At 46.1% G+C, this 14779-nt stretch overlaps 4 protein-coding genes across 4 annotated transcripts; 2 read left to right on the top strand and 2 right to left on the bottom strand.

Moving 5' to 3' along the window:
- Positions 1 to 348: 348 nt before the first annotated feature.
- TrAFT101_011013 (uncharacterized protein) lies at positions 349 to 1626 on the bottom strand (the record flags this gene model as incomplete). Its single annotated transcript, XM_066129127.1, has 1 exon — positions 349 to 1626. The coding sequence occupies one exon, from the start codon at positions 1624 to 1626 to the stop codon at positions 349 to 351; it is 1278 nt and encodes a 425-aa protein (XP_065985257.1).
- An 844-nt stretch (positions 1627 to 2470) lies between these two features.
- Positions 2471 to 4129, top strand: TrAFT101_011014 (uncharacterized protein; the record flags this gene model as incomplete). The annotated part of the gene is made up of 3 exons (XM_024911063.2): positions 2471 to 3189; positions 3266 to 3467; positions 3533 to 4129. 3 exons carry the CDS (start codon positions 2471 to 2473, stop codon positions 4052 to 4054), a joined length of 1443 nt encoding a protein of 480 aa, XP_024756957.1. The 3' UTR covers positions 4055 to 4129.
- A 503-nt stretch (positions 4130 to 4632) lies between these two features.
- TrAFT101_011015 (uncharacterized protein) lies at positions 4633 to 6331 on the top strand. Its single transcript, XM_024908770.2, has one exon. The coding sequence runs from the start codon at positions 4695 to 4697 to the stop codon at positions 6015 to 6017; it is 1323 nt and encodes a 440-aa protein (XP_024756958.2). The 5' UTR covers positions 4633 to 4694; the 3' UTR covers positions 6018 to 6331.
- Positions 6332 to 7416: 1085 nt separating this feature from the next.
- On the bottom strand, positions 7417 to 8702 carry TrAFT101_011016 (uncharacterized protein; the record flags this gene model as incomplete). The annotated part of the gene is made up of 2 exons (XM_024901048.2): positions 7417 to 8183; positions 8237 to 8702. The coding sequence occupies 2 exons, from the start codon at positions 8700 to 8702 to the stop codon at positions 7417 to 7419; spliced, it is 1233 nt and encodes a 410-aa protein (XP_024756959.2).
- Between the last annotated feature and the right edge of the window lie 6077 nt (positions 8703 to 14779).

The following is a 14779-nucleotide window of genomic DNA, read 5'->3' on the forward strand; positions in this document are numbered from 1 at the left end:
GAAAGCCACCATATCATGCTTCTCCTGTCTTTTCCCTTGAGGACATGGCCTCGCTTGAGCCTTGGAGGCCCTTGCAAAGTACTGTCCTACGAATCGAGGCAATATATTCGAATCAGACTATTCCCTCACAGCCAAGCCTGTCGGAGTGTAGGAAAGGGTATCGAAATGTCCCTGCGCTTTGCAGGTACGTGGCCATTGACAGCTTCAACATTAGAAACCACCTCTTTATGATCCTTGTTATCTACTCATATCTAGACAAGTGGAAGAAGTAATAAAACATGGTGATTGTCGGAAGCCTTATCTTCCTAAGGCACTCATTTTGTTTAATGAGCGAGATGCTGTTTTTTGCTACACTTCCTCTACTGGTTCTAGTACCCCAATGTGATATACCTTCTCCTTGCTATTATCTACTATGTAAGGAATCATTTCTCTTGTTTGATATAGATGAACGCTTCCCCATCTCAGGTACTCCGCAAAGGTTCCCGGCTCACAGTCTGCATTTTCGTTCTCTGGCAGATCCAATAGATCCGCTAGGAAATCCTTTCCGCCGGGATGACCATGAGATAGCTTCATAGTTGAGCTATTCGCCAGAGCGTCATGTACAAACTCCTGCGCTTCGAGCCAGTTCGCATGGACTTCATCCGACTCACTGCCGTTCAGTCCATCTCTTCGCGTCTGCAGATAGCCGAGCTGCCGAGGACCAGACCATTTTGTTTTCGGCTGCACGTAGTATGTCTCTTGCATAGCCTTGGCGAAGAGTATATTCTCCCGATAGTACTTTGGCCCATCGAAACCATCACTAGGATCAACGAGCTTCCGGAGCCGCTCAAAGGCTACGAAGTGAGCGAGATAGTCAGTAAAGGACTCCATTGTCACGTCCAGCACAAGCTTGCTTTTGCTCAAGGGAGGATTCAACAGCGGTAGATGCTTTAAGAGGGGGTGTTTGTGAAATCCATCAGCATTAGTGACCCCTATCCACATGGTGAGATATATGTCATGCCAGCGCTTGATGAAGGGATTGTTTCTCTTGGCGGCGATGAAGCCGTTTATCATGGCATCCTCATCAGGACGTAGGCTGAGCACGAAGCCAGCCATCTCATACGGCGTGACCGGGTCCTCAATCTGCCGCCAGCAGATGTCTTCGATGTGTCGAAATAAGAGAGTTCCGGCATCAAGCCACACGCCGCCATATAGCCATAACAGGGGCAGCCTAACTATATCGCCTGAGTGCTGTCCTACGCTCGGCCCGTCCATTGTGCCATGCAGGAACGCATTTGGCAGGTATTCGTCAGGAACGAAATGGCGGACATTCGTCTCAGAGCCGGGGACACAGTCAACGACGTGGACAGTCCAGTCCGGCCCAAGACGGCGGATCCAGTTTATAACGTTACGACGACACCATGGCCGCATGGAGAGAAAGCCGGAGTGCCAGAAGGCCCAAATGTTCTTGTCAGAGCTCACGGCGTGGCGGGTGGTAAGCCATGCTGAAATCTCTTCATCACTACGGTGGTCGGTGATGATGGGGGAAACAGGGACCAGACCGGGTGGCAAAGTGGATAAATCAGGCGGATTTGCAACTATCGGAGGTGCGATAGGAGGATACAGCCTGGCCGGAGATGGGGGCATGGTAAGCTTCTAAGCATGTATAATAGGCCCGTGAAAAGGAAGTTGCGTCGGTTCAGAGGACTCATACTGTCAACTGGGTACATGCGTGGAGTTTATAAAGCCCCATAAGCTGTAAAGGGTGTTGTTGAGACGTCTTGTGTCCAACTGCAAGGTCAGGATTGGTGCTCCGCGGATGTCGCGGAGCACCAATCCTGACCTTGCAATTAGACATCTATAGCTCGCTGATCCACCAATTGTGCCTCAGTTTTGTAACTCTGTGTTTTATCTCTCGATTCCAAATCACAGCTTGTTGAGTACACGCGTGCCCGGTAAGGGCACACGTTACACCGAAGATGCGTAGTGGAGACTATATGTACGATAAAGCTTTTGATGGAACCGACACCAGAAGTCGGGATAGGCCACATAGCGACGAGGACCACATTGTGTGTAACATTCATAGAGGTGATGCACTCCTTCTTCTTGCCCTGCCATCCTGCCCGGCTATTAGCATAAGGGGAAATCCTGGGGTACCTTGCAGTGTCGCATCGTATCGCCCAGCATAGCCTACGGAGCACAGTAAATCCTAAGGTGGGGCCGTAGACGGTAAGCATAAACCATGGTAGCTGGGGATCTTCGTCTTAAATACCTATATACGTACAATGTACTATATGGGGTAAGCAGCGTATCTGAGCTCTCGGGCATGTAAAAGCTAGGCAGAAGGCCACATTGCCTCGTGTACTTTATTGTTGGTATCTCGTGCTGTCCTCTTGAGTAGCCACTCTCCTGCAGACGCATCCATTTTGCATGAAACTTCATATTGTTCACGTCGTATTAGTTCATTTGTGTCAACTCAATTCACGCCGCCATGTCTCTCTACAAAGCAATTGTTCTTGACCTGAATGGCGTTCTTCTCTCGTACGGGGGCTCGGTCTTCTCAAGTGTCTTGAAACCCAGCCAGATCAAGAACGTGCTCGACTCGCCAACATGGTATGACTATGAGTGCGGGCACTTATCCCGTCAAGAATGCTACGAGAGAGTCTCCTCCGAGTTTGGTCTTGACGTCAATGTCTGGACCGAGACCCTGGATCAGCTCACCGAAACGGTCAGACCGCATTCCGAGTTCATAGACGCCGTTAAGAATATCAAGGCAGCCTTTCCAGATATCAAGGTCTATGGAATGAGCAACATTTCACAGCCCGACTATGAATTTTTGAAGCCAATGATCTCCGTTTGGGGCATTCTAGATGGATTCCAGACAAGTGGGCAGACTGGAGTGAGAAAGCCGGACAGTGCTTCTTATATAAAGTTTCTTGAGACGTATGAGCTTGATGCAGGAAGCTGCATATTTGTCGACGACAGGGTTGAAAATGTAGTTGCAGCTGCTGCATTAGGATTCAAAGGAGTGACGTTTAGCAACCCAAAAGAGGTTGAGAGGACGATCTGGAACTTGTTGGGAGACCCCGTGAATCGCGGCATGGAGTATATGGAGAGAAACGCGAAAAAAATGATGCTGGAACTGAGCACTGGAGGAGAACAGCCTGATAATTTTAGCCAGTTTATCATTTTGGAGCTGACCAGAGACAAGTGAGTTTTATGAATGTCCTGTGGCTTCTGGATCTTGCGAAAGGCAAAGGAAAATCAACCACTAATAAGTATGCAGGCGCTTGATCAAGCTGGACAGGAGAGAAGGGCCAACATGGAACTATTTTCACCACTCGAACACGTTCATGGGCACGACTTACAGCGATGACTGCGATACTACCTCCTACGCTATGTGCACACTGGACGATATTCCCGCCCATGAGAAGGAGGCAGCGATGGATGTCATTCTTAATAACCTCAGCCCGGACAATCTACCATTGGTAAGAAGCACCTGGTCCCTCTTTTCCTAATACATTTTTTTTTTAACATATGGTGGTGTGCATAGTGCTGGTTTAACAAGAACCGTCCTCGTCTCTGCCACGGCATCATTGCCAACGCCTTCCGCTTCTTCTGCCTTCAAGGCCAAGGCCACAAACTTGCACATACCTACCTCTTCCTCTGCCGCCTGCTACGGACCAAGACCTATGAGCTCGGAAGCCGCTACTATGAGAACATTGACTACATGCCTTACATCCTTAGTAATTTGTGCTCGCGGCGGCCCAAGGATCCGTCGTTGTCGGAGATGCGCGAGCTATTAGTGAGTGAAATCAGGGACCGGGCAGGGTGTGATGGCGACGTGTTGGGAGCGGCACTGAGGACTCTGAGTGCTCAGGCTATGGGAGTGCCGTACGCGAAGAGAGATGTGCGAGTGCTGCTGGAGAGCCAACAACTCGACGGTGGTTGGAACAGGGTCTGGCTGTTCAAGTACGGCAAGGAGGATATCAAGGTTGGCAGCAGGGGTGTAATCACGGCCATGGCTGTCAAAGCCCTACGGCAATATGCAGAAGATGAAGGCAGGGCCATGTAAGCACTTAACGGCAGTTGACGGCAGTTGACGGAACTAGACGGCACTAGATGAGGAGTTCTATAGACAGGCGTTAAGATACGAAATGCATTTAACTGTATTCTCACATGTCGCAAAACACATGAACTCATTCTTTTAGCAACTGTAATTCATACTGTACGATTTAACACTATGCGACATATCTGACACGGAAGGTTGGGCGTATCATTCAAGCTAATAGTGTTGCTAAATCGGCTTGCGTATCTAGTTTTTTACAAATACGCTCGCAATTCGACATGGCCCCCGTGCAAGGCAACAATCAATCCTTCAACGGCGGGGCGATAACTCTTAATTGCATGCGACAAGAGTAATACTTAGGAACGTTACATCTTACAACGTCAAATCCTTCGCTTCCTTTCTGGTCCCGCAGTGAGAGCGGGAGGTTGCCGGTGCGTCGGGATAAGCAAGCTTTTTGAATTAAATGATTTGAATGAGTTGAAAGATCGTCCCCGCGAAGTCATGCCGCTTGACTGAATTCCTCATTACAAAAGTGCTCATCTGAGAAAACAACCACGACCGGAATTGCTTTTAATTTTAATTTTTTTAAATTTTTTTTTAATTCCCATTTGCTTCTTGCTGACATGCTCGTAACATCGTGCGCGCCATGGCGGTCCTGATCCCACAGTCTCCTCTCGAATGGTGCCTCTTCGCCACCATGCTCTCATTCTTGTACATAATCTCTTTCCTCTTCTACAACATTTTCCTTCATCCCCTCCGTAGGTTTCCCGGTCCTCTTATCAATAGAGCCAGCGTGCTTCCCAAGCTCTACTTCCTGTCTCGCGGTCGCCTTGTCTACCATGTCAAGGATGTACACACGCAGTACGGCCCGGTAGTTCGCATTGCTCCCAACGAGCTCTCATTCACAGATCCTCAAGCATGGGAAGATATTTTCATTCGGCAGCCGCCCGGTATTGCCAGAAACCCCCACGGCCACGCCTTGGCACCAGACATGGCGTTCTACAACCCGTTCAACGACCTACCGCCGTCCATTATAAGCTCGTCAGATGAGGCGCATCATCATCTTCGAAAGAAGCTGAGTCCTGGATTCAGCGACAGGGCAATGAAAGCTCAAGAACCACTCATCGGCAGCTACGTTGATCTTCTGATACGGAGACTCGGAGAACACAGCACCGATGCCACGGGGAGACCTCAAAGTGTCAATATGCGCGACTGGATCGCCTACGCCACCTTCGACATCATTGGCAGCCTCACATTTGGGGAAGACTTTGGATGCCTCGAAGGTAGTGGTTATCATCCATGGATCGCGCTTGTGCTCGGCAGCTTCAAAGGCCGCGTCAAGATTCAGATCTTCAAAGCCCTTGGGATCCTGGCGCCTGCAAATTGGATCATGAGGCAGCTGGGCGTTGGGTATAAAGCCCGCAAGATGCATTTTGAGCTAGTCCTGAGCAAAACGAAGAAGCGTATTGCGATGGGCACGGACAGAAGCGATTTTTTAGACACGTTGGTTCGGGATGGGATGAGCATGGATGGGCTGAAGAGGAACGCGACATTGCTGGTCAATGCTGGAAGCGAGACCACTGCAACACTGCTCACGGGGACACTATTCCTCCTTGCAATGCACCCGGACGTCCTACAGAAACTGGTGGCCGAGGTCCGAGGTCGATTCCAGAGGCGAGAGGACATCACCCTCACCAGCGTAGCTGGCCTGACTTATATGCTGGCTGTCTTGGATGAGGCTCTGCGGATCTACCCACCAGACGGAGTCTCCTCGCCGCGCCTGGTGCCCGCGGGAGGCCATGAGATTGCCGGGTCTTTGTTCCTGGGGGCACCCGCGTCGGAATCTGGCAATGGGCCATATATCGGGACGAAAGGCTCTTCCTCGAGCCATCTCGCTTCGATCCTGACCGCTTCTATAACAAGGGAGACGAAAAGTCGAGATACGCAGGTGATCGGCTCGACGCGGTGAACGCGTTCCTAGTCGGGCAAAGGAGCTGTATTGGGAGGAATCTGGCTTATGCCGAGATGAGACTAATCCTCGCAAGGTTGATGTGGGAGTTTGACATGTCGATTGATGAGAGCAGCAGGAATTGGATGGATGGGCAAGAGAACTTTGAGCTGTGGGTAAAGCCAGACTTGAATATCCATTTGAAGACGGTAGATAGGGGGCAATAGCTGGTATGTTATCCACGATGATGGCCTCCTATAGCAATCCATACATCGGCAACTGCTTCTTGTAATCTTGTCCATGGCCATGTGCCACTTTACAATGGTAGAGAAGAGCATAAGAATATGAAGTATAGAATCTGCATGTTTTTGTAGAGTCAATCGTAGTATTGCAAAAGACAATGGCCGGGATCAGTATATAACTGACATTTCTAAGGGAGCGAATCAGCTCGTGGAAGCTTCGAGGCTAGTGATAAAAAAGATTGTTTTTCTTCTTTTTTTTTTCAAAAAAAAAAAAAAAGAACAGTGGTTACCTTTATATAATACCGTTAAAAATTATAGTCATGAGATGCTACAACAGTTATGTATGAAAATTATTGGTTTAGTTGCTTCTGAAAACGAAGCCGTGTAACTACGATCTTGGAAGCCAGGGGCGCCAGTGCCATTGAATCCACTTGAAGAACTTGACAGGACTCCGAATTTTCCACTGCCTATGGTCGTATGTGAAAGGATAACTCACAGATTCAGTATATATAATGGCATTGAGTCTTGATACTTTTACCTTTATTCGATGTGGCTTGATGTAATAGAACTTCTCATGCGGTGCTACTACTGCTTCATTGCGGCAATTGAAGATATAGTTGTTTAGACTAAAACTTCTTTGCAAACAGCTCAACGACGTTGTTGCCCCTAACTTGAAAATAGAGGTTAAAAAAAGAAGGGTTAGCTCACTGCTAGTGCCCAATTACCCCAGGCTACATGTATATATGGGTGGGCTATAAATGCGTCTGCGAGAAGCTATCGTGTAGGGCTCGCTCTACGCTCAATATTTTGTACAAGAAGCGTCACGTATAGATGAGGAGACTTGCCAACGTCATACTACACGACGACAATCTTGAGATTAATAGTGAAGAGGCATAGGATCCAGCTAAGTAGGCCGGCCGGTATATGACACCAATTCTTTACCACTTCTTCATAGCGTTAATTACTGTAAGACTTTCGGGCTCCAGTGGGCAATTACTTATTAAAACCACCAACCCCAGTGCTTTCCTTGCCGGAAAAACATTAGTACATTGTAATGTGGAGAGTACCCTGATTGCTAAGCGAAATGCTACCTATGTAAGACATATACAAAGCGACAAGTCCCAATGTTAATAGAAGGCTTCAGTGCCTACAGTTCTCCTCTCCACAATCCGTGTCACTCAAGCGCTAGAGTAAATAGCCATACCCTGCCAGCCTTTCCTGGCTCCTATCGCGCCCAGATCTAGATTTTGGATCATTTTGGGGGTATTCGCAGCCAGATCGACCACAGCAACGCTTGCAATGTTAGTCAGGCTGTACAAATATGTTCCATCAGATGCGCTGTCAAAAACTCCAACATCACTTGTTGGTAATGTAATGGTGCCACTGGCGAAACCCGTACTAGGATTCACAACAGTGATGTCAGTAGTACTTGCGGTTATGACATATGCACTACTAAGTTCTTGCACATACACTCCCCAGCAAGCGAGCCCTTCATTCGACGGAAGCGCAACTGTGTTTTTGACCGCAACCTGCAAGCTGGAAGACACCGAGAGAATGTAGGCTACTCCAGCAGCATCTGTAAGTAGAAGAGAATCATCTGTCCCCAGAAATGTGAGGCTAAAGTCCAATATGACACCTGCTGGTTGCGAGATGGTTGCAGTCGTGGAAACTTTATTTCCAACCACTGGCCACGCATAGATTGAGCCAAGGGTTGGACTGGCACCTGCAGAAGAAGGAGGCGCGCCCTTAGTGGAAACAAAGAGACCTGTTGAAGACGGATTGAACATGATATCTGAGGCGGTGAGGATGGGGCCACCTGGCGGTGTCGTTTGATTAATGGTTTGGGTGATTGAGCGAAGGCTGCTGTCCAAGGCCACGAGACCACGAGACTCATCAGCCGAAAAGCAAGCAACCCCAGCCCTAGTTCCACCATTGAGAACACAAGCTACGACGAGTTAGATTTTTCTTTTGGGAATATCTAATATTATGTAAACGTACCAATGTTGAGAGTCTCTGAGTAGGTTACCGAGATTGGGAAATCACCCAAGGTGCTGACAGGTTCTCTGACAAGGGTGAGGTCCTGAGGGTTACTAGAATCAATCACAAACATTGAAAGTGTGTTGCTTCCAGGATTAACAGCAAAAAGAAAATTCTTAGACACAATAAGCGCGTTGGCAGAGAATAGACTGTCTGGTCCTGCAAACCCAGTGTTATCAGGAGGAGGGGGGTTCGAAATAATCCACTTTGCCCATGAGCCATTTCCTTTGGTAAAGGTTCTCATGGGATTAGAAAGAGTTCCATTGCTGGAAACGTTCAAAGACACGATTGAAGCACCACTTGGGTCATTGTCAAGGAAATAAACAGCGCGTCGTGCTGCGTTTGCATTCCAATTTGACCCAACACCGGGGAGGCTTGAGGCCGAGGAGAGCGTCAGCCAACAAGCAATAAGCGAGGGAAGAAGCATTATGTAAAGATTACTTCGGTTGAGCTAATAGTATTGTAATGAAGAATGCTCTTGCTATGTCTCTGATTTTACATGAACGAAAGCCTGGTGAGACATGAGGCTATTTATACATGAGTTGACTGATGAACATGACGTTGTAATAACTAAGCTATTAAACCTATGGCGGTGAATACTCTACGGAAGTTTTGAATTCAAGAGCAACAGTATCTGCAGGCGTTTTTTGCCCAATATCTAGCCGAGATTTCATGTCGTAATTGCGGCATATGCATATTACTATTTGGGTCCTGATCCACATCTCTCAATGCAAATAAATGAGGGTCTCGGTTAAGATATACAACACACACCCTATTCTTGTTTCAGAAACAACCATCAATATATTTCATAGAACGAATTCAATAGGTAGCATAACGTTCAGGTCTCCAGTCAGTCAGTACCGCTCTTACCGCGGCTGTGTAATTGCCAATGAATAGTATGACTCCTAAGAATTGGTAGGACATTTTGCGAAGATTAGACTGTGGCATACTGAGGGTGCTTACTTTTTGGCAGCTTATGTAAGAGCTGCTGTCCACATTGAGTTATATTAAGGTTGCCTTATACGTGTTGACCGAATGCCATACTCTATACTGGTATCAAAACTATTTAAGATGTACTCAACAGAACCAACTTATATTGGCTGACCACACGAATATCATTAAATCGGATTAAAAATATCTATAACTCCAGCTACTGGTTGCTCTATGATATTAAAGATAGTAGGTTTTGCCGTCTGGCAGGAAAAAAAGGGTTTTAAGTAGCGCAATGACTAAATGACTAGGATATAGCGAGATATGCGAGGTCTCTCCACTTTAATATAGAATTAGGAAGTTGGCTTATGTCTAACCTTAGATACCTATATGTAGGGCGTTCAGAGTGCATGGATGAAATGGAGACGACATGAGAGCTGCCCATCTCGGAATAGAGCTTTTGATTAAGCATTATCTTCTTACTCTTGTGTGCATGCATGTAGCTTAGCTCTTTTAACTACCTACTAACCCCCTGGTTCCGCCTTTAGTGACCAACTGGCAATGAAAATCTGATACAGGCATGCCTAAAAGAACGAATCAAATTGCGTCAGGTCACCAAAATCGTTCATCAACTCCGTTATTTTATTCATTTTCGTTGCATTACGAGCGGTATTTGCTGCTTCAAGACACCGGAGCGGATGCTGTAGACGTTTTCTTCTTCTTCTTCTTCTTCTTTTTCCCCTAAGTTTTGGATTGCACACAAATGGCTGCTCTGCTACTATAAGGATACGAATATATAATTATCTTACGGCAATTTTACCCTTGAATTGTCTTTGAGTAAACCATATTTATCCTCTAGAGTTGACCTGATATGAATGACATTTCGTTTAGAATTAGAATTTATTAGTCGCGGCATCTGTCCTTATCTTAGGTTGCCAATCGCATAGCCGGTACAAGTCCTGGCCTTGAGTGACGACTTTGACAGAGTAATTTGTTAGAATCTAGCCAATTAACTTTTTTAAAAAACTTCATTGTCGCCAGGTTTAAATGCAAATAGAGATTTTCGATATTGCGTATTGCGCTTTGTCTCGTTTGCTATAGCAGATTACATACGCTAGGGCAGAATTAGCCAATACAGACACTGATTTGCTTCCTCATAAACTCTTCATATTCAGATTAGCGTTAGGCATATAAGCCTTTGTAAATACCAGGATGATGACGGATTGTCATTTGGCGCAGGGGTCTTCCAGAATCGATTGGATGCATCCCAATAGCCCCTCTTAGCTGCAGTTATACCTAGAGCAAATTGAGCTTGTGATCTACAGTAATAGCATGCAGCCATCTCCTTTTAGTTCTTCTTGCTCTAGCCTCTAGCTTTCCACTCTATGAATTGGCCAATATAGACGTCATAAATCCCATAAATATACTAGTTCGAGTCATTAAGCTCCCCAGCCTGTTCGCAATCTGCCTGGATCCTATCGAGAAAATTGACGACTACAAGCATTTCAAGGCCGATGAGCGGGCTTTGGCCATCCAGTTCGCATCTCACAGATCGTGAATCAAGAAATTGGGGAAGTGTCTTCGATTGGATGGAGATATTATAGAATTATCTGAGGAATGACACGAGGCTCTGACAGACTCAGAAACACTAAAAATTTTGCGCCAGGTTATCGATGCAATGAGAGAAATTTTAAGTGATCAGGAAGGGCAAAATATACAAGATATAAGTGATATACGGAATCAGCCTACCACAAGAACTGATATTTCTTTCGCTAGAAGTTTGGTCGAGCTACCTCGAACAACTCCCGGATTATGAGGTTCAAAGCTTGCGTGGGCACAGAAGGGCAAAAGCAGACGAGAAAGACGAGCAGAACTACTCGGGAGACTAGTACAGTAGTTGCATTATCTAATTCCCATTGAAGCCTTCTCGCAGCTTATCATAGGGCCTGCCGTTCAACATAGCTTGCATACAATGGTCGCCGATTCACCATGAATATTTAAATTGAGTGCCACACTTCAAGACCTAGAAGACGAGACTGAAGAGGAAACACTACGCGAACTGCACACTTGGCTTTCTCAGTATCCCCCCAATGAGATTTTTGAGGAAGCTATTTAGACGAGATTCTATAATATCTGTGGCTGGATCTTCCGGTGGTCAGGTTTTCAAGAATGGCTTTCTCTCCGGGAAGACGGAGCAAAACCCGAGATATAATGATAAATGGCCCTGCTGGCTTTAGAAAAACAGTGCCCTGTGCTGGAATAGTCGAGCATCTTTTAGCAACGGCCAAACTCCCGTGGCATACTTCTTCTTCTCGTCCTATATCGAGAGCCGAAATGATCCATGCGAAGCTATTCGATATTGGATTTCTCGCGTTATGTTCCAGGCGCTGAAATTAACGCTGTTGACTCCCACAGGCTACGCCTTTACGCAATGCAGGGGAGGCGAACCAGAACGAGGTGACCAAGCTGCTTTTACAGTATGGGACCAATGTGATAGCTCTAAATATTGATGAGCATCCCCTTCTATATTTTGCTTTAGAGAGAAATGATGTCTACATGGCACGCCTATTCATTGATGCAGCCCCTGATCAAATACCAATGACGGGAAAATACGACAGGTGGCTGCCACTGCACTACGGTCTTTCTCAACTTTGTGATATCTGCGAGGCTGCTTCTTGGCTGTGGAGCAGTTCTTAATTTTGTCAGCAGTGGAGAAAGCAACCCATTGATGCTCACTACCAACCTTCATAGTAGTGAGACGATTCATGGGCTTATTGGTAGACGGGCTGACCTCAATATACGAAATGACTACACAGCAATGACATTGGCAGCCTGGAACAAAACCACCAAGTAGTGAGAATTCTGGTAGAAAATGGCGCTACTCTGGCAATTTTTGATAATCATGGCTATAACGCTTTGCATTATGCAGTAGGTATCGTTTCGGTCGATTTTGTCCACACTCTTTTATGGCGGGAGCCAATCATGAACTCACAGCGCATAAAACGGGATATTCACCTCTTTTTCTTGCGTCGAATAAGTGGTATACTGAGGTAGTCAAGCTGCTTATGAACGTGGAGCGAACGCTGTGGTTAAGACCACTCAGCGTGAAATACGTTTAAGCGCAGCTATCGAAAGGGGCCATGTTGAAGTTGTGAAGCTCCTGCTCGAAACCAGAGTGGAGCCTCACGAAATCTTCTTTCATTCAGCACTGGCTCCGTCAATTTTGGGTGCCAGCGGTGGGTAGCTTGAAGTTCTCAAACTCTTTCTTAGTTGTGGAGTCGATATTTCCGTTCCATATCCACATGGAATAAGCCACTGATGGGGAGACCAACTCACCTTCAACTGGATGCAATGCAATTTCTGTTGATCAAAGGCGAAGATATAACTGCACTTGACAATAATGGCCGCTCTTTGCTATTTTATGCAGTTGAAAATGCGTTTCAATAGTCATTAATCTTCTCCTTGCAAGTGGTGCTGATATCTTGGTAACCGACATCAAAGATGGACAGTTCTTCACTATGCAGCTTCCAGTGGGCTCATAGATATCGTTCATACACTCATTGAGGTAGGATGTGATATACAAGCTGCAACTTCGAGTGGATGTACAGCTCTGTTCTTAACTGTGGAACGGGGGCACGTCAAACTTATACATTTGTTACTAAAGGAAGGTTCAACAACAATGGATAAGCTGGAGATAGTATACCATACGTGGCATCTTTATGTGGACAATCCGAGGTTATGAGAGACCGGCTGCAAACAGCCGGCCTAGCGAGTATAAACCAAACAGAAGCCGAGGGGCGCGCGCCACTATTCGGCCGGGCAATGCGTGGATGCAGTGGCATAGTTGAGTTACTGATATTAAAAAAAATTGATGATAACAAACGAGACCGGTACAATACCCTGCCATTATTCGCTGCGGTACGAAACAAACATTTGGAGGTTGTAAAGCAGCTGTTAGCGACAGATCAAGTGGTACTTGACTATGAAGAGTGTTTCAGGGAACAGTCGGACTTGGGCATACAAAAGAAAGAATCATGAGATAACTGAACTTGTGTAGCTTGCAGCTGCTAAATAGAATCTCAAAAGTCTAAAGTCATATTAAGATATTAATCTCGTCAGAAAGCTATATTTTTGATCTGAGAGCTTCTTGGTGTGATATTTTCACACAAAGAGTCCAGCCTAACGTGGAATACTTTGACCGCGAATTATGTGCAGATTTTCTAATATGTTCAGAGTGTGCCACTGCCGGGCTTAAATGTCGAAGACCCTCACATAAATGGGAATCTGCATACAATATCTCAGAAGATCATTCTCATGATAATGAAAGTTAAATTATCTGTTTGTGTCAAGTTAATAAAAAGCCGGCACGGGTATGAAGCTGCAGTGGAAGCCGATGGTAATGCTACGATCCCGTTTTAGTCACTCATTTACGTAATTCACGAACGCATTTTCAAGCGCCGCTTTGCTCTTTTAATCCCCTCAATATAAATGGAGATGGACTCGTCCTAGTCTACTACTCAATTACAAATTTATATAATGCCTCAATTGCCGCAAGTTCCTTATTGCTTAACTGCCACACGAGAGATTATCTTATACGCCTTTATATAGATATAGATATAGATATATAAACCTTTGCCATCCTTTATGCAGCGAAGTGATTAACGATTTGTAATGAGAGCAGGCCTTGCTAAATCAGGATACTACAAGCCTCTACCGTAAGTACGGCATAGCCATAGCTAAAGATAATATCGTGTGTGTGAACCACTCATGGCACCTTTGGAAGTGGCCATACCCCAAGATTTCTGCCAACAGTTCAACGTTGAGCGGGGGAGCTGGGGTCTGGGGCGTATTATCAGGGCCTAGAATCCCCAGCATTCACATGAAATGGAGATCTTGAGGGTCAATCTGGTTCCTATAATTTACCATGTTGCCTCGAAGTTTCAGCCAACCCACAGTTCCATCAGCCTACACCATCCGCTTTAAATCTAGGCACAATTACTACGTTTTAGTCTCAACAAGCTATATAGCAATGAGCCTCTAATTTTGAGTATTGGCATTTTTCCCTCCTCACTCATAAAAAAAAAGAGTACAAAGGCTAGCAGAGTTATCGCAACACTAATGCGAAAACCCTTAGCCTAGTAGAGAAAATAAACCCGTTCAAAAAGCCCCTACAATCACAACAGACGAGTGAATAAATTAGATTTGTAGAATGGCTTCTTTCAACCACACTATCGAAAAATGTCCCTGGAATATGTGTCACAGCTCAAGAATCTTCTTTACGATTTGTCGCCGTTTTACGGCTCTCGTTGGTGCCCGTCAGCCTATCATTCAGAGAATCCGAGTCAAGGCTCTTGAATGCGCCAGTCTAGAAGGCAATAACGCCATCCAAGCCCGGATATGCCATGCCGAGAGTGGGCCGCATCGGAAGGCGGGCCTCGGGTTTTGGTTCTGTAACAGATGACAAAAGCCGTGCTGCACATCGAGTCGGCACTGCCGGACTGCAAAGTATTTTCCGAAGACGGCGCCAGTCTTGTTATATTGGGCCTAGTTTCGACACCTCGGCAGGCTAGCGAG

Source organism: Trichoderma asperellum, chromosome 7 (assembly GCF_020647865.1).
Source record: "Trichoderma asperellum chromosome 7, complete sequence".
In the NCBI taxonomy this organism is placed as follows: Eukaryota; Fungi; Ascomycota; class Sordariomycetes; order Hypocreales; family Hypocreaceae; genus Trichoderma; species Trichoderma asperellum.

Bases quoted from the DNA above. Each gene is read 5' to 3' on its own strand.
- TrAFT101_011015 (XM_024908770.2), top strand. From the start codon at position 4,695: ATGGCGGTCCTGATCCCACAGTCTCCTCTCGAATGGTGCCTCTTCGCC.